Source organism: Rhinatrema bivittatum, chromosome 14 (assembly GCF_901001135.1).
Source record: "Rhinatrema bivittatum chromosome 14, aRhiBiv1.1, whole genome shotgun sequence".
Lineage (NCBI taxonomy): Eukaryota > Metazoa > Chordata > Amphibia > Gymnophiona > Rhinatrematidae > Rhinatrema > Rhinatrema bivittatum.
Window position 1 is genome coordinate 54,939,436 of NC_042628.1, and position 21,372 is coordinate 54,960,807.

At 52.3% G+C, this 21,372-nt stretch overlaps 1 protein-coding gene across 2 annotated transcripts in view; it reads left to right on the forward strand.

The window, feature by feature from the left end:
- LOC115076019 (probable histone-lysine N-methyltransferase PRDM7) overlaps nucleotides 1-21,372 on the forward strand; it is a 550,011-nt gene that overhangs the window by 126,814 nt on the left and 401,825 nt on the right. For both annotated transcript variants that reach the window (XM_029577065.1, XM_029577066.1), the window contains 2 exons: nucleotides 9,183-9,306; nucleotides 9,490-9,594. In XM_029577065.1, the coding sequence (XP_029432925.1) occupies nucleotides 9,183-9,306; nucleotides 9,490-9,594 (229 nt within the window). The remainder of the gene's footprint in view (nucleotides 1-9,182; nucleotides 9,307-9,489; nucleotides 9,595-21,372) is intronic.

Below are 21,372 nucleotides of genomic sequence, written 5' to 3' on the forward strand. Positions count from 1 at the left end.
TAGCGATGTCTGTGTTTTTTAGCCAAGTCTCTGTTATTGCACAAATGTCAGGGGACTCATCTATAAGGATATCGCCTAATAGAGTCGCCTTTTTTTAGGATGGATTGTGTGTTTATAAGCAAAATTGAGAATGTCATCAGTCCTAAGATTTGGGTGAGGGGTGAAGTCATGAAAGGAATTAGTGATTTGCCGTATGGTGTGTTAAGTTTAGATCTCGTTGTATTGAGCGAGAAGTTCGAGTATTTGAGAATAGGAATACGGAAGGTGTTTATGTCGAGGAGTGGATAGGCTTATAATGACAAGTTGCAGTACTTGTGGTTGAGGAGACATTTAATGGAAGCAATGAGTTTCCTTAGTCGAAGATAACCGCTCACTTCCGACTCGGTACTTCTCTTTACTTCAGGGAGGGGTGCCCTCCATGGGTGCATGAAGGGGCGCACAAAGGGGCAGGCGCACGGCGCCTAGCAGAGCCACGATTAAAGCCCAGCGGGGCTGGCTCTGATAGGGTGGGCGCTCGTGTGGTAGGTGGGCTTTGGCGCGGATTTTCTGTTTCAGGTTTTTTGGTGGCGTGAGAGGTCGCGCGGTTGGCGCTGAAGCCGCCCGGGTGGGGGGTGAGTTCAACTGACCTTCCCTCGGTGGGGCTTTGGCGCCGAATGCGCAGGCCTTCCCCGGCTGTACCTCTGGAGCACAAGCAGGAAGAAGAAGAGATGGCGCCTAGCAGAGCCCTGATTAAAGCCCAGCGGGGCTGGCTCTGATTGGGTGGGCGCTCGTGTGGTAGGTGGGCTTTGGTGCGGATTTTCTGTTTCAGGTTTTTTGGCGGCGTGAGAGGTCGCGCGGTCGGTGCTGAAGCCGCCCGGGTGGGGGGTGAATTCAACTGACCTTCCCCCGGAGGGGCTTTGGCGCCGAATGCACAGGCCTTCCCCGGCTGTACCTCTGGAGCGCGAGCAGGAAGAAGAAGAATCACTTCCGCTTGCAGAGTTAGTGAGTTACAGGCCCTAATGAGTAATCACTTCCGCTCGCAGAGTTAGTGAGTTACAGGCCCTAGTTAGCTATCCGCCTTACACTAAACTTCTGCACGACCGGGTAGTACTCCGCACTCACCCTAAGTTTTTGCCTAAGGTAGTATCAGAGTTTCACATTATTCAATCCATTATACTACCAACCTTCTTTCCCAGGCCCCATTCTAATCCAGGAGAACAGGCTCTGCATACCCTTGACTGTAAACAAGCTCTAGCATTCTATCTAGACCGTACAGCTACCCACAGGAAATATACTCAATTGTTTGTTTCTTTCCATTCCACCAAATTGGGACAGCCTGTGGGTAAGCAGACTCTCTCCTCCTGGTTAACGGACTGCATATCCTTTTGCTATCAGCAAGCAGGCATTCCACTTCAAGACCGTGTTAAGGCACACTCAGTGAGGGCCATGGCAACTTCATTAGCGCAACTTCGCTCGGTTCTACTTCCTGACATTTGCAGGGCTGCTACCTGGAGTTCTCTCCATACTTTTACAGCCCATTATTGCTTAGACAAGGCTGGAAGTCAAGATTCCATCTTCGGCCAGTCTGTCTTGTGCATCCTTTTTGCAACTTGACGTACCAACACCTTTCCGCCTGCCCATTAGGGTTCAGGATGTCTTCTACCAAATTCCACTCCAGTACTTGTGCCTATTGCACATCTTGGGTATGTTTGGTGCATTTCTTGGACATCCTCAGCTCGGTACTTACCCATATGTGAGGACTACCATCCTGCTTGTCCTGTGAGAAAGCAAATGTTGCTTACCTGTAACAGGTGTTCTCCCAGGACAGCAGGATGTTAGTCCTCACGAAACCCACCCGCCACCCCGCGGTGTTGGGTTCGTTACGTTTCTTATTTTATTTTTTGGCACTTCCTGTAGCTTTAAACAAGACTGAAGGGGGACCCCTGCTGGCTGCAGGTTTAGTGCCATGCTGGGCAAGCCCAGTAGGTGCCAGACAAAGTTCTAGAAACTTTGACAAAAGTGTTCCATGATTGGGCTCCATCCTGTGATGTCACCCATATGTGAGGACTAACATCCTGCTGTCCTGTGAGAACACCTGTTACAGGTAAGCAACATTTGCTTAACATTGTCTTGTTGTGATCTATTAGTCAATATGGATGTATCAATACAATGTGTCATGTTTATTGTTAAATGGTTCAATAAAATTAAAAATTAAAAAAAAATGTTCTGTGGAACTTATTTATGATTCTTAAATTTAGCGTATTTGGAAAAAAAAAGTCCTGTGCTCTTTACTTAAGATTTTGTGTGCACAAGTTTTTTGTGGATTATTCTCTTTCTAAAGTTTCAGGAAATCAAATCCCTGGACAAAAGATTCACGGTTTCAAAATAGTGTATACAAACTGACTTGCATGTTTGGTTTTTTAGTTTTTAGGGAAGAGGAGGAACTGAAATTTGTCCCTTAGATTTTAGAGTTTAAAGTAATTTGAACTGCAGCTCAAACTACACTCTTTTCAACACTGTAATGTTTAAAAAAGGGAAAGAAACCAGATGAAAGTGGTTATTTGCCCAGCATTTCAGTTTTTGAAGAAACAGGTCAATATTTGAAAGGTTTGTCTGGCCAAGTCTTGGACTTGGTCAGACAAACCATAGGATTTAAAAATCTCACCAGTATGACCTCCCCTTAAACAGCTGGATACGTTTTAGCTGGCTGAAAACGTATCCGATTATCCAGGTGTTTTGGGATACAGTGGCATTATCTGGCTAACTTCCCGGGTCATTTATCAACTCGCGTTATGGCATTTTCGCATGCGTTAAGGTGTTTTCGCATGTGAAAAATGCCTTAATGCATGCAATAAGCACCATAACACATGTTCCCTGTACGTACCAGGATCAGTCCAGACCGTGGGTTATGTCCCCAGTCCAGCAGATGGAGTCAGCACAAGCTTCGAGGGGGCGTTCCCATATATACCACTACCCCCCTCTGCTGGAGTTCAGTATCTTCTGACTCCAGCAGATGCGAGTAGGGGAATCGGAGTTTCCCCAATTTGGCAAGGATTCATTTCTTCTGCCTTTGCTTTTCCTCTGATTTCTGTCTGTTTTGTTTGCAATTTGGATCAAGTTTATCTATAAAAAAAAAAAAAAAAAGAACCTGTCAATTTTTGGGGAGGCGTGGCTTTCACTTTCCTCCTTCTGTGCTGTCTCCCGCGTACTTGTCTTGGACCGGGGGTAAGTTTGGTATTTTGTTAAAGTTTCCTTTTCAGCTTTGTGGTGCCCCGCGGAAGCCGGTGGGGCCGGCCTCTCCGCGGTTTTTCCTCTCACCCGGACATTTTCTTGCGCCGCGTGGTCGGCTGCAGCTGGCAGAGAGGAACTTTTTCGTCGGGCAGCGCGGCCGTGCAGGCCCCCCCCGCGGCAAAACTCGCGCTCTGGGAAGGCGGGCAGCGCAGGCCGACGGGCCCCCCCCACGTTTGGTTCCCCCCTGCGATTGGCCCCCCCCCGAGGCTTTAATTTTATTTTGCTTTTTCGCCGGGAGACCCGATGCCGCGGCTGTCGCTCTGTTCGGCCTGCGGCGAGCCGGGGTCCCGGATTTCCCGCGAGGGCATCTGCGCCAGGTGCCTTCCCGGGGGGAAGGCACCTCGCAGTCCCTCAGTGAATTTTCATTTTTACAGGAGTTGCCCGGGCGGCGCGGGCCGGCCACTCTGCCTGTTATGGCGGGAACGGCGGCCATTTTGAGTTCTCATCGCGAGGAGGAAACGCAGGCAGCGCAGGGAGATGGGGATTGTGCTGCCATTTTTCCACCGTTTTTGTTGCCACAGCAGGGCTCTCAAGCCCAGGGGACGGCGGCACCCCCTCCCTCGGGGACCCCCCCGGGCAGGCCGGGGTTTTCCCCAGAGTTCATCTTGCTTATGCACTCTGCCTACCTCCAGGGCTTGGAAGCCCCCGCGGGACCTCCCCCAGCGAAGATGCCCAGGTTGGCGCCCTCAACATCGACTCCCCCTGACCCGGGGGTGCCGGGGGCCTCCCCGGCCCCCCCCCCCCCCGGGTCCCTCTACCACCCGCTCCAGGGGGGGCGGCGGCGGTCCCGGTGGGGCACGGCCCCGGGAGTCCGGATTTGGGACATGACGATGGAACGCCTGAGGGGGATGACCCGCGTACCCTGCGCCTCTTCCAGAGAGATGAGCTGGATGATCTCATCCCACAGATCATACAGGAATTGGATCTCGACCCGGCCCCGGACCCGCCTGCTCCAGTGGCTCCCGCTGTAGTAACATCCTCTAAGAAGGGGGATCCGGTTCTGGCGGCCCTTCGACCGAGGGCCAAGGCTTTTCCCATTCATGAGTCGTTCATGCAACTACTCACCAGGGAATGGGATACCCCGGAAGCGTCCCTGAAGGTCAGTCGTGCCATGGAGAGGCTGTATCCCCTGCCTGAGGACTTCCTGGAACTCATCAAGGTGCCCAAAGTGGACTCCGCCGTGTCGGCAGTCATGAAGAGGACGACCATTCCTGTGACGGGCGGATCGGCCTTGCGGGATACGCAAGATCGCAAGTTGGAAGTCTTTCTCAAGAGGGTTTTCGAGGTCTCCGCCCTGGGTATGCGGGCGGCGATGTGCAGTTCGCTCGCTCAGCGAGCTAGCCTTCTCTGGGTACAACAACTCCTCACGTCGCAGACTTTGCCCGCCGATGAGGCCACCCAGGCGGATCGGCTAGAAGCGGCGGTGGCCTACGGGGCGGATGCCTCATATGATCTGTTTCGGGTCCTGGCAAGATCCATGGTGTCCGTAGTGGCGGCTCGATGTCTGCTGTGGCTTCGCAACTGGGCGGCGGATACTTCCTCCAAGTCGAGTCTGGGCTCCCTTCCCTTCAGGGGCAAGTTCCTCTTCGGGGAGGATCTGGATCAGATCATCAAGTCTTTGGGGGAGAACGCAGTACATCGTCTGCCGGAGGATAGATATCGGCCTTCGAGACCGTATGTCTCCTCCCGGACCAGAGCCAGGGCACAACGACGCTACAGGAACTACAGGCCATCGAACCCTAGACCCGCCGTCGCCAGGCCCCAGACCTGGTCGCGTTCCTTTCGCGGACGAAGGCCCGCGCGCACCGCCCCCGGAGCAGGCAACCCCTCTCCGAAGGCTTCGCAATGATGTCAGGCTCGCCCACTCCGCCGTTCCCAGAATCGGGGGTTGGCTGGCGTTTTTCTATCAGGAGTGGGCGCAGATCACCTCGGACCAGTGGGTCCTGGACACTATACAACACGGCTACGCATTGGAATTTGTCCGCCCGCCGCAGACGAGGTTCATTTTCTCCCCCTGTGGCTCGGCGCTCAAGAGACGGGCGGTGCAGACAACGCTGGACAGGCTCCTGGAAATAGGCGCTATTGCGCCCGTGCCCTTCGGAGAGGTGGGCTCGGGCCACTATTCCATCTACTTCGTAGTGCCGAAGAAGGACGGTTCCTTCCGGCCCATCCTGGATCTCAAGGAGGTCAACAAGTCCCTCCGGGTGGTCCGGTTTCGCATGGAAACGCTGCGGTCGGTGATTGCGGCGGTACATCGGGGGGAGTTCCTCGCCTCCCTGGATCTCACGGAGGCCTACCTGCACATTCCCATTCGACCGGATCAGCACCGTCTTCTCCGGTTCAAGATTCTGGACCAGCACTTCCAATTCGTAGCTCTCCCGTTCGGTCTGGCGACGGCACCGCGGACCTTTACCAAGATCATGGTTGTCGTGGCGGCGGCACTTCGAAGGGAGGGCGTGCTGGTCCATCCTTATCTGGACGATTGGCTCATCCGAGCGAAGTCTTTCAGCCAGGGCCAAGCATCGGTGAGCAGGGTGGTGCAGTTCCTGCAGTCCCTGGGATGGGTAGTGAACTTCTCCAAGAGCTCCCTCGCAGCGCTTGGATTTTTTGGGGGCGACCTTCGACACCCGGCTGGGCAAAGTTTTTCTGCGTCAGGACAAGGCGCAGGCTTTGCGGGATCATATACAGCGGTTCTCTGCGTTACAGGATCCCACATCCTGGGACTACCTCCAACTCCTGGGGGTGATGGGATCTACCATCGACATGGTACCTTGGGCGTTTGCACATCTCCGGCCCTTGCAGTGGGCGCTCCTCTCCCGTTGGAAACCAATCTCGCAGGACTACCAGATGATCCTCCCACTTCCGCAGAACGCCAGGGACAGCCTGGGCTGGTGGCTGGAGCCGTCGAACCTGGCTCGCGGAGTGTCCCTAGATGTGCCAAACTGGGTGGTGGTGACCACCGATGCCAGTCTTCTGGGCTGGGGAGCAGTTTGCGATTGAAGCGCCACGCAGGGGACGTGGTCCGCTCTGGAGGCGAAGTGGTCCATCAATCGCCTGGAAACCAGGGCGGTCAGGCTAGCTCTGCGACATTTCCTGCCGCTTCTCCGGAACCGGGAGGTCAGAGTTCTTTCGGACAACGCTACCACCGTGGCCTACATCTACCGACAAGGCGGCACGCGCAGCCGGCAGGTCGCGCTAGAGGCGGCGCTGCTGATGCAATGGGCGGAGCGTCATCTCGTCCGGATCGCGGCCTCGCACATCGCCAGTGTGGACAACGTTCAGGCGGACTTCCTCAGCCGTCAGCTGCTGGATCCCGGAGAGTGGTCCCTATCCCAGGAAGCGATGCAACTTCTCGTCCATCGGTGGGGTGCCCCTCACTTAGATCTGATGGCCTCCGCTCTCAACACCAAGGCCCCATGCTTCTTCAGTCGCCGGCGGGAGCACGGCGCAGAGGGAGTGGATGCTCTGGCTCTCCCGTGGCCGACACATCTGCTGCTCTACGCTTTTCCACCGTGGCCCCTGGTGGGCCGAATGCTTCGCAGAATAGAAAGCCACCAGGGAACCGTGATTTTCGTCGCCCCGGAATGGCCCAGGCGACCCTGGTTCGCGGATCTGCTGCAGCTGGTGATCGACGGGCCAGTCAGACTGGGACACCTCCCCCGTCTCTTACGTCAGGGTCCGGTATCTTTCGATCAGGCAGAACTCTTCTGTCTTGCGGCCTGGCTTTTGAGAGGCGCCGCCTCCGGCGCCGGAGATACCCGGAGGCGGTAGTATCCACGCTGCTGAAGGCGCGTAAGACGTCGACGTCGGTGGCCTATGTTCGGGTCTGGAAAGTATTCAAGCTGTGGTGTGCCAGCCAGGACACGAGACCCACTGCGGCTTCCGTCCCTCAGATCCTCCAGTTTTTGCAAGCGGGGGTGGACAAAGGCCTCGCCTATAATTCCCTACGGGTCCAGGTGGCCGCCCTGGGCTTGCTGTTGAGTGACGGCGGCTCTCTGCTACAGCACCCTGACATTGCTCGTTTCCTCAAGGGGGTCAAACATTTACGGCCTCTGTTACGGGACCCTTGTCCCTCCTGGAGCCTCAATCTTGTGCTTCGTTCCCTGTCGGGACCACCGTTCGAGCCACTGCGCAGTGCGACGATCAAAGATCTTACTCTCAAGACTGTCTTCCTGGTGGCCATCTGTTCCGCTCGCCGCATTTCGGAGCTGCAGGCTCTATCGTGTAGGGAGCCTTATCTACGTTTCTCCGACTCTGGAGTGTCACTCCGCACCGTTCCCTCCTTTCTTCCGAAGGTGGTGTCTGCATTCCATGTGAACCAGACGGTGGAATTGCCGTCCTTCTCTTCTTCCGAACCGAAGGCTCTCCGACTCCTGGATGTCAAGCGCACTCTGCGTCTCTATCTGGAAGCTACCAACGAGTTCCGGATTTCTGACCATCTCTTCGTGCTTTGGTCCGGTCCCAAGAAGGGGGCTCAGGCCTCGAAGACGACCATTGCAAGATGGCTGAAGGCGGGCATTGCCGCTTCCTACATTGGTGCGGGGCGGATGCCCCCACCGGGCATTGTCGCTCATTCTACACGTTCTCAGGCAGCCTCCTGGGCGGAGACTCGCTCGGTCTCGACTCAGGAAATCTGTCGAGTAGCAACTTGGAAATCGTTACACACGTTCTCCAGACACTATCGGCTACACCTCGCCTCTTCGGCCTCGGGTCATTTTGGCGAGCAGGTTCTCCGAGCAGGCCTCGCAGAACCCCACCCGATTTAGGGACGCTTGGGTACATCCCACGGTCTGGACTGATCCTGGTACGTACAGGGAAAAGAAAATTATTCCTTACCTGCTAATTTTCGTTCCTGTAGTACCATGGATCAGTCCAGACGCCCGCCGCGTTTGGGTACTCTTTTCTGCTCGGCTCTACTCAACGTCCTCTATTACTCTGCTCTGTGTTATGCAGTTTTCGATGTTCTCACAACTCTCTACAAGTTGGTAGGCTGGTTACCGTTAATCGTTGAGTGTTTGCAATCATTATGCATTGACTGTTCATACAAACTTGATCCAGAAGGGGTTTCTACTCGGGCTTTGATATACTCGATACTGAACTCCAGCAGAGGGGGTAGTGGTATATATGGGAACGCCCCCTCGAAGCTTGTGCTGACTCCATCTGCTGGACTGGGGACATAACCCACTGTCAGGACTGATCCATGGTACTACAGGAACGAAAATTAGCAGGTAAGGAATAATTTTCTTGTGCAATGCAAATTTTTAAAAGGGGAGGGATTGTGAATGGGATTTCTGCAAAAGTGGGCTGGCTTCGCGAAGCCATAATGCACGATATCGCCGAAAAATAACTTCACCTTTTTCAATTGCGTTACGCTGTGCGATGTCGTGCGTTATGCCCATAATGCAATTTGCTATTTTTTCACAAATTCCATTTTGGGCATTTTTAGGGTGGGGAAGGGCCTGAAATGTGGCAAGGGCCTGAGATGAGAGGAGAGAGAGAGCCTCTGGGGGTGGCACCATAGTACGCAGCTGTTTCATTTGCGCCACTGAATAGCACAGTCAGGTTAGCCAGATAAATTTATCTGGCTAACTGCTGGCTGCCCTTTGGCTGAATATGGACCTCAGTGGATGTATTTATGTATGTATGTATGTATGTATGTATTATTAATATTGTTGTTTGTGTAACGCTACCAGGTATAAGCAACCTTCTACAAAAACACATAGAAACAACCCCTGCTCCTTGGAGCTTACAGCTCATTAAGATGGTCAAACAAAACACATAGACAAAAAATAAATAAGAGACTTTGGGTTATAATAGTAAGGCCATGATTGGAAAAACTAAACTGGGGTGGGTTATAGGTGGGATTAGTTGAAGGTAACAAACTTATGTGTCTCAACTTTTTCATCTGCTAGACATATGGTAGATTTAAAGACATTTCAGCTTACTTCAATAAAGAGGAATGGGCAGAGATGGGAGACTGGGAGAAAATCCGCTACAGAAACATGAAGAGAAATTATGAAACAATGCTTGAGATAGGTAAGCTCACTTCAGTGTCCAGTTCTCTGATTTGTTTGTACCAATATTTGTGCATACCGTGTGCTGTTATGTTGACAAGGCTTTTCTTGAAAAATGGGAAAATAAGCAAAACTAAGCTATTGGAAGTTGCTGAGAGGATGTTCATCTATTTTTCTTCTACAGTTCATTATTATTATTTTTCAGGACTGACTGTACCTAGACCAGCCTTCATGTCTCATAACCGGCATCATCAGAAGCAAATGTATAACTCCAGTGATTCTGATGAAGAATGGACACCTAGATCTTCAAGTAAAGAGTAAACTTTGTTATAAGACCCTCATCATGTATGGTCAGAATTTAACATGAGACTTGTGACCTTTAGGGCAAGAGATTCCAGATGATATCTTGGGAATTCATTTTTTCATTAAGTAGCATTTCTGTATGCACATTATACACCTGCAGCATGTGAAAAAGTGACCACAAATCAGTATTCCTGAACATACCCAGATCAGTACAGAAAACTAGGCTGTGTATCCCTACCAGCAGGTGGAGTCAGAGAACAATTAGAACTTTGGGCACTGCTACATAACAAGAGTGCCACCTGCAGTCACTCAGTATTTCTCTGACTCCAGCGGGTGGTACAGATGCACACCTTCAGTCTTTAGTTATATTTTTTATTTAGTTAGTTTGAATTTAATTTTTTGGTTTACGGTTGCTTTCTGAGGTCTTAGGCACCTTCGTGGGCCATCCATCAGTAGAAGCCAGGCGTCCGGGGAATTGGATATTCCTGTCAGGGTTTCGCCCGCCACAGTTCAGTGTCTGACGACCAGGGGCCCCTGGCTACTCACCACCGTCTCTGCTACAGCTGCTCCCTTGTCTCCTGCAACAGCTTTTCTCTGTGTCTTGGTAAACTTTATTAAAAAAAAAAAAAAAAAAGAGCTGTTTTCACTGCGACTGACTGACAGTCTTCAGTACTGAGGTAAGGAGAGGTGCAAGAGGGACCAGGTCTTTTAAGGCCGGCCGGGGAAGCTGTCAGCAGGGTTCCCCTCAGCTCCTGGGGTTCCGGGTCGTTTTCTGAGGGCAAGGGTGAGTTTTTCTCCGTGTACCTCGTTTACTTGCCACTTCCCTGCTGGGGGCCTTGCGATTTCACTATAGACAGGCTGCTTTCCCGCGACACGGCTGCGCATGGTTTTTTCTCCTCAGCTGATAGTCTCTTAGCCCGCAGCACGAAATGTTTGTTTTTCTGGTCCTGCCTGACTGAAATTTTCTCCGCGTCGCGGCTCCGAGCGTTTCTTTTTTTATTTGCGTCCTTTTCTATTTCACTTCAGACTATCGGCGCGCTGCTGCGGATGGGACCGAAAACAGAATCGCAGGCCTGCTGCGCGTGTGGGTCACGCGGCCAGGCATTAGATGCGGCCTCCTTATGCGCAGTATGTTCCCCGGGTTAGAGGGCTCTTCAGGGCTAATTGCCTCCTCCCTCGGGGAGGGAACGTCTGTCTCACCTTCAGCTTCGCGGGAAGAGGATTCTCCGCCTGTTCTAGCCCTGGTGAGGGAAGACCTTACCAGGGGAACTGATGATATCACCTCAGTCGACTCTCCAGAGGGGGAGGGGGACCCGGAGGGGTTTTCCCCAGAACTTGTCCTCCTTATGCACCAGGCTTTCCTAGCAAGGAAACGCTCGGCGTTGTCCTGGTCTCCTGGGCGCAGGTTCGCACCTGCCTGAGAAAAGAGGTTGGGGTACGGATCCTCGTCAGCGCCTCCCTGATCAGGCTCACCCCACGGGATTCTCCCCAGGGCACATGAGATCCAATCCCAAGGTCTGGGGCGATACCGGCTTCTGGGGTAGTAGGGGCGGCAGACCCGGATCCACGGCCGGATCCGCTGATGTGGATACTGATGATCCGGATGAGCCCGATGACCCTTCTACGGAGGGGGATGACCCCAGCGTGGTGCGTTTGTTCAAGCGGGATGAGTTAAGACCCCTTATTCCCCAGATCCTTGAAGTTCTGGGACTTAAGGTTTCTCAAGAAGAGTCTGACAACGAGGGCGTCAATCCAGTCCTCGACGGCATTAGGGGTCCCACAACATCTTTTCCTCTGCCTAAGAAGGTTTGCAAACTAGTGACCCGGGAGTGGGAGTCTCCAGATTCCGGCTAGAAGGTGGGCAGAGCTATGGCGAAACTGTACCCGTTATCGTCTGATGTTTTGGATTTACTGAAGGTTCCAAAGGTGGACGCCGTGGTCTCGGCAGCCACGAAATGACCACTATCCCGGTTGTTGGGGCAGCTGCCTTAAGGATATGCAGGACCACAAGCGGGAGATCCAGTTGAAGCAAGCATTCAAGGTTGCCGTGCTTAGCCTTCGGGCGGCGGTTTGCGCTAGCCTCATGCAGAGGGCTTGTCTGTATTGGGTCCAGGAGTCGGCTGCTGGGGCCGGTACGGGTGACAGTGGAGCTCTGCAGTCCGCCCGCCTAGAAGCAGGCATTGCTTATGTTGCAGATGCTTTGTATGATCTGGTGAGGACCTTGACGAGAGGTATGGTGTCCTTCGTGTAAGCGCGGCGTCTCCTCTGGCTGCGAAATTGGGCGATGGATTTGTCCTCCAAGTCCCAGCTTTGTAATCTACCCTTTAAGGGCAAGCTCCTGTTTGGGGAGGATGTGGAACAGCTGGTAAAGCTACTTGCCAAATCCAAGGGCAATCAGTTGCTGGAAGATAAAAGATCTTCTAAGAAAGTCTTCCCTCCTCGAGCTAGGTTTCAGGTCTCTCGCCACTTCAGAGCGGGTAGATACTCCACACCTCCTGCTTCTAAACCTGCTTTGGGATGCCAGCAGTCCTTTCGAGGGGGTCACTGGCCTGGAAGAGATTTGGGACATCTTGGTGCAGGAAGTAATAAAAACCCCCAATGAAGCCATGAGCACCCATTCCGTTGTCGAAGCTGTCGGAGGCACATTATCCAACTTTTACACAGAATGGGCAAGAATTACATCAGACCGCTGGATCTTAGATGTGATCAAAGACGGGTATGCACTGGAGTTCTTGAGCTCGGTCCGGGAGGTTTTGGTGGCATCCCGAGAGGCCTCAAGTGTCAAGCGAGAGGGGGTCCAGGTGACTCTACAACAACTTCTCGAGCTCAAAGCTATTGTCCCAGTTCCGGAGGCTCAACAGAGATGAGGTCAGTACTCCGTGTACATTGTGGTCCCCAAGAAGGAGGGCACGTTTCTGCCCGTCCTCGATCTGCAGATGGTGAACCGTTGCCTTCGGGTTCCTCACTTTCGTATGGAAATCCTGAGGACAGTGATGGCCGCGGTTCAAAAAGGGGAATTTCTCGCTTCTCTGGACCTCACGGAGGCGTATTTACACATTCCAATCCGGCTGAATCACCAGAGGTTTCTGCGGTTCAAGGACTTGGGACGACACTTCCAATTTCGAGCCCTCCCATATAGTCTCGCAACAGCTCCTCGCATGTTTGCCAAGGTGATGGTGGTGGTGGCGGCCTTCCTTCGTCAGGAGGGAATCTTGGTCCACCCATACCTGGATGACTGGTTGATTCGCGCAAAGTCTCGGGAGGACTGTGAGAGATCAGTGCACATGGTGATGTTCACATTGCAATCCCTAGGTTGGTAATCAATGTGCAGAAGAGTCACTTGGAACCTACTCAGAAGTTGATTTATCTCGGAGCAATATTCGATACCTTGCTGGGCAAAGTGTTTCTAGCGGCGGACCGAATAGGGAAGTTGCAGAAACAAATACATTCCCTTCTTCGAAGGAACAATCCTACACTATGGCATCATCTTCAGGTCCTGGGCTCCATGGCTTCAACCTTGGACTTGGTTCCTTGGGTGTTCGCTCACTTAAGACCTTTACAGCGTGCTCTTTTGTCTCGCTGGAGCCCGGTGTCGGAGCAATTCCATCTACTAATGCCTCTACTTCCGGAATCCAGAGCCAGTCTGTCATGGTGACTGTCACTGGACAATCTGGAATGGGGGGGGGGTGGATTTGGACACTCCGAATTGGCTGATAATCTCCACCGATGCCAGCCTCTCAGGTTGGGGGGCGGTGTGTGCTGACAGGTCCGCCCAAGGGCTCTGGTCGGCGATGGAAAGATCCTGGTCCATAAATCGGCTCGAGACCAGGGCTGTACGTCTGGCCCTGCGGGCGTTTCTTCCCTGGATACAGGGCAGAATGGTGCGAGTCTTCTCAGATAATGCGACAAGGGTGGCGTACATCAACCGGCAAGGTGGGACTCGAAGTCCCACCGTAGCCCTGGAGGCATGTCTTCTGTTCACCTGGGTGGAGTACCATCTCGAGGGCATTGCCACATCCCATGTCACGGGAGTAGAGAATGTGCAAGCCGATTATCTCAGCCGTCAGCAACTAGACCCAGGGGAATGGTAACTATCTCTCGAGGCGTGGAATCTCATTTGCGCCAGATGGGGAACTCCTCAGCTGGATCTGATGGCAACGTAGGCAAATGCAAAAACAGTTCGTTTTTTCAGTTGTCGCCGAGAACAGGGCTCGGTGGGCATAGACGCTCTCGTGTGTCTTTGGCCCACGGGGATTCTTCTATATGAATTCCCGCCCTGGCCCCTCATAGGTTGGCTTCTCTGTTGCATAGAGCGGCACCCGGGAAGGGTGATTCTGGTGGCACTGGAATGGCCACGTCGTCCGTGGTTCGTGGATCTGGTACGCTTGGCTGTAGAGGGTCCACTTCAGCTGGCTCATCTAACGCATCTTCTCCATCAGGGGCCTATATTTTCGGATTGGGAGGATCGCTTCTCTCTCGCGGCTTGGCATTTGAGAGGTGATGTTTATGCTTGAGGGGTTATTCAGAGCAAGTCATTTCCACCTTCCTACAGATGAGACGTCCAGCCACCTCTGTGGCCTATGTGAGAGTTTGGAAGCTTTTTGAGACGTGGTGGCATAAGCGTTCCTGCGACCATTTAGCGGTGCATGTTCCTCGGGTGCTTGACTTTCTGAAACAGGGCCTCGCTAAGGGCTTGGCGTTCAATTCCTTTCGTGTACAAGTTGCAGCTCTAGGTGCCTTGCGGGGAAACTTTGACGGCTGTTCGCTAGCAGCGCATCCAGATATTGCTCAGTTTCTTAAGGAGGTCAAACATTTGCGCCCTCCAATCCGTTCGGTGTGTCCGGATTGGAGTTTGAATTTAGTCCTGCGAGTTCTATGTGGCGCTCCTTTCGGGCCTCTTCATGGAGTTTCCCTGAAAGATCTGACTTTGAAAATGGTGTTTTTGGTGGCCATTTGCTCGGCCCGTCGGATCTCAGAGTTGCAGGCACTGTCTTGACAGGATCCTTTTCTTCAGATTTACGACGATCGGGTATCATAAGAACATAAGAATTGCCATGCTGGGTCAGACCAAGGGTCCATCAAGCCCAGCATCCTGTTTCCAACAAAGGCCAAACCAGGCCACAAGAACCTGGCAATTACTCATACACTAAGAAAATCCCATGCTACTGATGCAATTAATAGCAGTGGCTATTCCCTAAGTAAACTTGATTAATAGCCGTTAATGAACTTTCCTCCAAGAACTTATCTAAACCTTTTTTGAACCCAGCTACACTAACCACATCCTCTGGCAACAAATTCCAGAGCTTTATTGTGCGTTGAGTGAAAAAGAATTTTCTCCGATTAGTCTTAAATGTGCTACTTGCTAACTTCATGGAATGCCCCCTAGTCCTTCTATTATTTGAAAGTGTAAATAACCAATTCACATCTATTCGTTCAAGACCTCTCATGATCTTAAAGACCTCTATCATATCCCCCCTCAGCCGTCTCTTCTCCAAGCTGAACAGCCCTAACCTCTTCAGCCTTTCCTCATAGGGGAGCTGTTCCATCCCCTTTATCATTTTGGTTGCCCTTCTCTGTACCTTCTCCATCGCAACTATATCTTTTTTGAGATGCAGCAACCAGAATTGTACACAGTATTCAAGGTGCGGTTTCACCATAGAACGATATAGAGGCATTATGACATTTTCCATTTTATTAACCATTCCCTTCCTAATAATTCTTAACATTCTATTTGCTTTTTTGACTGCTGCAGCACACTGAGCTGACGATTTTAAAGTATTATCCATTAAGATGCCTAGATCTTTTTCCTGGGTGGTAGCTCCTAATATGGAAACTAATATCGTGTAACTACAGCTAGGGTTATTTTTCTGTTGCGATCCCGGGTCGGACCCCCGGCCCGCCACTCCGGCTCGGGCCGCTTCCACCTTCACCGGGCCTGCACAGGCCTCAGACATGGGGCTCTCACGCCGGAGGAGATGCCGGCGTCCTCCTGCGACTGGCCCTGCCCCCTAGGCGCGCGCGCGCGCTAGGGCTCCAGATTTAAAGGGGCCAGCGTAGGAAAACTAGGGTCTGCCTCCGGATGACATCAGACGCTGCAGGGCTATTTAAACCCTGCAGCTGGAGCCTTCCCTTGCCTTGCAACGAGGTTAGCTTCTTGGAGTAGCTAGTTGTGTTCCCTGTTTCCTGCTTCCCACTTCTTCCTGACGTCTGATTCCTGGATTTCGACCCTTGCTTCGTCCTCCGACTCCGACTTCTGCCTCTATTCCTGGTTCCGGCTTTGTCTTCTGATTCTTGGCTCCTGACCCGGTTTTGTCTCTGACTCTGACTCTTGCTTCTGTTCTCGGCATTGGCATTGACGTCTGACTTCTGGATCCTGACCTTGGCTCATCCCCGGACTCCGATTTCCTCTTCGTCCACTGCAGCAGGTATCCGCTCACCGGCCACCTAGGCCTCTCCTAAGTCCCAGCGGCTGGGGTCCTCACGAGCTCCTCCCGGCGGGACCGTGGGCTTCCCAGGGTGAAGCTTCTTCCTACCGCGGTCGCTGTGTCGTCTCGAGGAACTGCTCCTCTGGCCCTTGGTCGCATAGGGCCCACCTAAGTCCGAGAGGTCCGGGTTCCTACGGGCTCCTCCTGAAGGAACCTCGGACTTCCAGCAGTGAAGACATCCTCAAAACTCTCCTTGGTGCCGCCTGCTGGCCTTTCCATTCCTGTGGGCATATTCCACCCTCACCGGCAGGGTTTGGCCGGTCCAAGGGTCCACAATCCCAACAGTTTGCAAGGCCATGGACCCGGCGGATCTCGCAGGCCTAAAAGCCATCCTGGGCATTGCCCAGAAGCTACAGCAGCAACAGACTTGCCTCGACGCTCTGATGGCAACAGTACACGTGGGCTCGTTTCCGGGCCAACCGTACCAGTACAGATGCCTGCACTCTTGCGGTATTCCGGGGATGCAAAGTTGTGTCAAGGTTTCTAAAACCAGTGCTACATTCGCTTCAATCTGCTGCCCGCTCAGTTTCCCACCGACCAGGTCAAGATGAGTTACATTATTTCCCTGGTGGATGGGAGGCCCTTGACTTGGGCCTCATCCCTCTGGGAGCGCCAGGACCCTCGTTTGGCCAATCTGGTTCAGTTTGTCAAATCCTTTCGACTGGTCTTCGATGAGCCATCCCGTGGTTCCACGGCTGTGTCCGAACTACTCCAGCTACGGCAGGGGAACTGCCCTTTGGAGGACTACGCTGTGGAATTTCAGACCCTTGCCACCGAGTTGGATTGGAGAGCCGATAGTTTGCATGGCATATCCTTGGAGGGGCTTTCACCACGACTTCAGGACGAATTGGCGGCCAAAGATCTTCCCGACAATCTCAATGAACTTATTTGGCTGGCTGTGTGGACCGTCGCATTCAGAGCTGATTCCGGGAGCAGAGATCCACTCGGGGATTTACTGGTCCCGGAGCCACACCTCCTCGTGTCGGGCAGTCTCCTCCCGCTCCTCCAAACTCCCAGAGTGAAGAACCCTTGCAGTTGGGTCAAGGTCCCATTTCCCAAGAGGAGAGGAGAAGGGCCTGTGTCTCTACTGCTGCGGCAAAGGGCACTTCCTGGCCCGTTGTCTTGAGCGTCCGGGAAACGCCTGAACCTAGAGTCCAGCGGGGAGTTAACTCTAGGCAACACCACCTCTAACTCCCCATGTACCGTTCCGGTAACCTTGGGCCTCCCGGAAGGGGGTTTCGACACCTTAACCCTGCTTGACTCCGGAGCCGGGGGGAACTTCATCCTCCGAGACCTAGTACAGCAACTCCAGCTTGAGTTCCAACCTCAGGATCTGCCCATACGAGTGTCCTCTATTCAGGGGACCCCACTCCCAGGAACCATCTCCACCTGGACTCGTTCACTTATGCTACGTGTCGGTCTTCTCCACACCGAGGAGATCTCTTTCCTGATCCTGGAGAAATCCATACATCCCGTCATCCTAGGCCTACCAAGGCTGCGGAAGCACTCGCCTGTGATTAATTGGGACTCCCTCCAGATTATGTCTTGGAGCCCAACCTGCTTCCATCAGTGTCTATCTGTCCATCCTCAACCATTGCTTCCACTCTTAACGGCTCCACTAGCGGTACCTCCGCAGTACCACGCCTTCCGAGACATCTTTTCTAAAGAGAAAGCCGAACTACTCCCTGAGTATGGGCCCTTTGACTGTGCCATCAATTTGATCCCGGGCTCCATGCCACCCCGCGGACGGGTATACCCGCTATCCCTCCCTGAAACCCAGGCCATGTCTGATTATATCAAGGAAAACCTGGATTGAGGGTTCATCAGACCGCTGAATTCCCCGGCCGGAGCCGGGTTTTTCTTCGTAGGTAAGAAGGATGGGTCTCTTCGACCCTGTATTGATTACCGCGGCCTGAACAGCATTACACGGCGTGAACGCTATCCACTTCCCTTGATTCCTGAATTACTGGATCGCCTACAAGGAGCCAAAGTATTCACAAAGTTGGACCTCAGAGGGGCATATAACCTGGTAAGAATCTGTCCCAGAGACGAGTGGAAGACCGCGTTTAACACAAGAGAAAGCCATTACGAATACCTTGTCATGCCTTTTGGTCTCTGCAATGCCCCGGCTGTGTTCCAGAACCTCATGAATGAGGTACTCTGAGAGATGCTGCACACCTCGGTGATTGTTTACCTAGATGATGTGCTTATATACTCTCAGGACCTAGAAACGCACCGTCAACACGTTCGTCAAGTAGTTCAGAAACTGAGAGAGAATCGGCTTTATGCCAAATTGGAAAAATGCCAATTTGAACAAGAGTCACTACCCTTCCTAGGGTACATTGTATCCTCCACAGGCTTCCATATGGACCCCGAGAAGATCGCCGCCATCAAGATCTGGCCTCAACCGGTGGGAATTAAGGCGCTACAACGCTTCCTTGGTTTTGCCAACTTCTACCAGCAATTCATCCCACACTATTCCAGCTTGGTGGCCCTGCTGACGGCCCTCACCAGAAATGGTTCCGACACCAGGAAGTGGCCGCACGCCGCCGTACAAGCCTTCCAGGATCTCAAGAGCGCCTTCCTGCACGACACCTGCCTCCGACACCCGGATCCTCAATGCCAATTCATTGTGGAGGTTGACGCCTCTGACGTGGCGGTCGGAGCCATCCTTAGCCAGCTTTCCAAGAATGGTAAATCCCTACCATGCTCTTATTTCTCGCATAAGTTTTCCCCCGCAGAGAGAAACTACGGCATAGGGGACAAGGAATTACTGGCATCAAACTAGCTTTCGAGGAATGGCGCCAATGGCTGGAGGGGGCCCAACACCCAATAATTGTTTACACAGACCATAAGAACTTGGAGTACCTGTGCCGCGCCCAGTGCCTCAATCCCCGGCAGGCGCGCTGGTCCCTCTTCTTCAGCCGGTTCAATTTTTCCCTCCATTACAGATCGGCAGCCAAGAATGTTAGGGCGGATTCTCTCTCCCACACTTCAGAGACTGATGATACCATCAACACGCCCCAATACATCCTGCACCCAGCCAAGGTTCTCGTAGCCGCGTCTGAATTGGTTCCTGCGGGTAAGACGGTGGTTCCCACTCGCTCACGAAAAAAGGTATTAGCATGGGCCCACGATTCCCTGACGGCAGAGCATCCTGGGATGGCCCGGACTCTAGAGCTCTTGATGGAGTTCTATTGGTGGCCACGGGTCAAGAAGGACGTTCGTCTGTATGTCCAGTCATGCCCTACCTGCGCCCGACAGAAACCGTTGCAGGGTCGCCCCTGGGGCCTCCTTCAACCACTTCCCATACCTACGGAAACATGGACCCACGAATCCACAGATTTTATTGTAGAATTGCCACCCTCGGATGGGAAGACCGTGATCTGGGTCACGGTCGACTGATTCTCAAAAATGGCCCATTTCGTGCCACTTGCCAAACTGCCTACAGCCCCAGAGTTGGCCAATCTGTTTACCCAGTATATCTTTCGACTGCATGGACTTCCGTTGCACATTACTTCTGACCGAGGTCCTCAGTTTACGGCAAAATACTGGAGGGCTCTTTGTAAAAAATTTGGAGTACAGTTGGCTTTAACCACTGCTTTTCATCCCCAGAGCAAAGGTCAAGTCAAACATACCAACCGAACTCTGAAGGCCTTCCTCCGAGCCTTCGTCGGAAACCTGCAAAATGACTGGGTCGCTCTCTTACCCTGGGCAGAGTTCTCTTATAATCGCCATAAACACTCTGCTACCCTATAGTCTCCGTTCCAAGTGGTCTATGGGAAGTCTCCCAAGCCTCCGTTGCCATTGCCTTTGACAGTGCTGTCCCCAGCAGCGCAACTAATAGGAGAAACTTCGGACGTCTGCCAAATTTAAGGAGTATGCAGACAGGACCCGACGACCCGCTCCGGTCTTCTTACCAGGGACCAAGGTATGGTTAAGTACCAAAAATATTCAGCTGCGCATCCCTTCCATGAGGCTGGCACTCCGCTACATCGGTCCCTTCACTGTGGCCGAACGCATTGGGGCAGTGTCTTACAGGCTACGGTTGCTATCCACCCTAAGGATACATAATGTCTTCCACGTCTCCCTGCTCAAGCCTGTGGTCCTTTCTCAATTCCAGTCCAGGCCCCCGGAACCAACTGTCACCACCGCTGAACAAGGCAACACGTATACGGTGAAAGATGTCTTGGATGTTCGTTTCCATCGCCATCGGTGGGAGTACCTCCTCTCCTGGGAGGGTTATGACCCCGAAGAAAATTCCTGGGAGTGCTTTATGTCCGGGATGGCATAGAGTCCAACAGGATAAACATCCTGCATGAGACTAAATACAAAATTGAATCTTTATGGGTAGAAATCTTTATGGGTAGAAATCCTTTGTGTGTCGGGGAAGACTATAGTGATAGGGGTATACTACCGTCCACCTGGTCAAGATGGAGAGACGGACAGTGAAATGCTAAGAGAAATTAGGGAAGCTAACCAAATTGGTAGTTCAGTAATAATGGGAGACTTCAATTACCCCAATATTGACTGGGTAAATGTATCATCGGGTCACGCTAGAGAGATAATGTTCCTGGATGGAATAAATGATAGCTTTATGGAGCAATTGGTTCAGGAACCGACGAGAGAGGGAGCAATTTTAGATCTAATTCTCAGTGGAGCACAGGACTTGGTGAGAGAGGTAACGGTGGTGGGGCCGATTGGCAATAGTGATCATAATATGATCAGATTTTGATTTAATGACTGGAAGAGGAACAGTGTGCAAATCCAAGGCTCTCGTGCTAAACTTTCAAAAGGGAAACTTTGATAAAATGAGAAAAATTGTTAGAAAAAAACTGAAAGGAGCAGCTACAAAAGTAAAAAATGTCCAAGAGGCGTTGTCATTGTTAAAAAATACCATTCTAGAAGCACAGCCCAGATGTATTCCACACATTAAGAAAGGTGGAAAGAAGGGAAAACGATTACCGGCATGGTTAAAAGGGGAAGTGAAAGAAGCTATTTTAGCCAAAAGATCTTCATTCAAAAATTGGAAGAAGGATCCAACAGAAGAAAATAGGATAAAGCGTAAGAACATAAGAAATTGCCATGCTGGGTCAGACCAAGGGTCCATCAAGCCCAGCAACCTGTTTCCAACAGAGGCCAAACCTGGCCACAAGAACCTGGCAATTACCCAAACACCAAGAAGATCCCATGCTACTGATGCAATTAATAGCAGTGGCTATTCCCTAAGTAAACTTGATTAATAGCAGTTAATGGACTTCTCTTCCAAGAACTTATCCAAACCTTTTTTGAACCCAGCT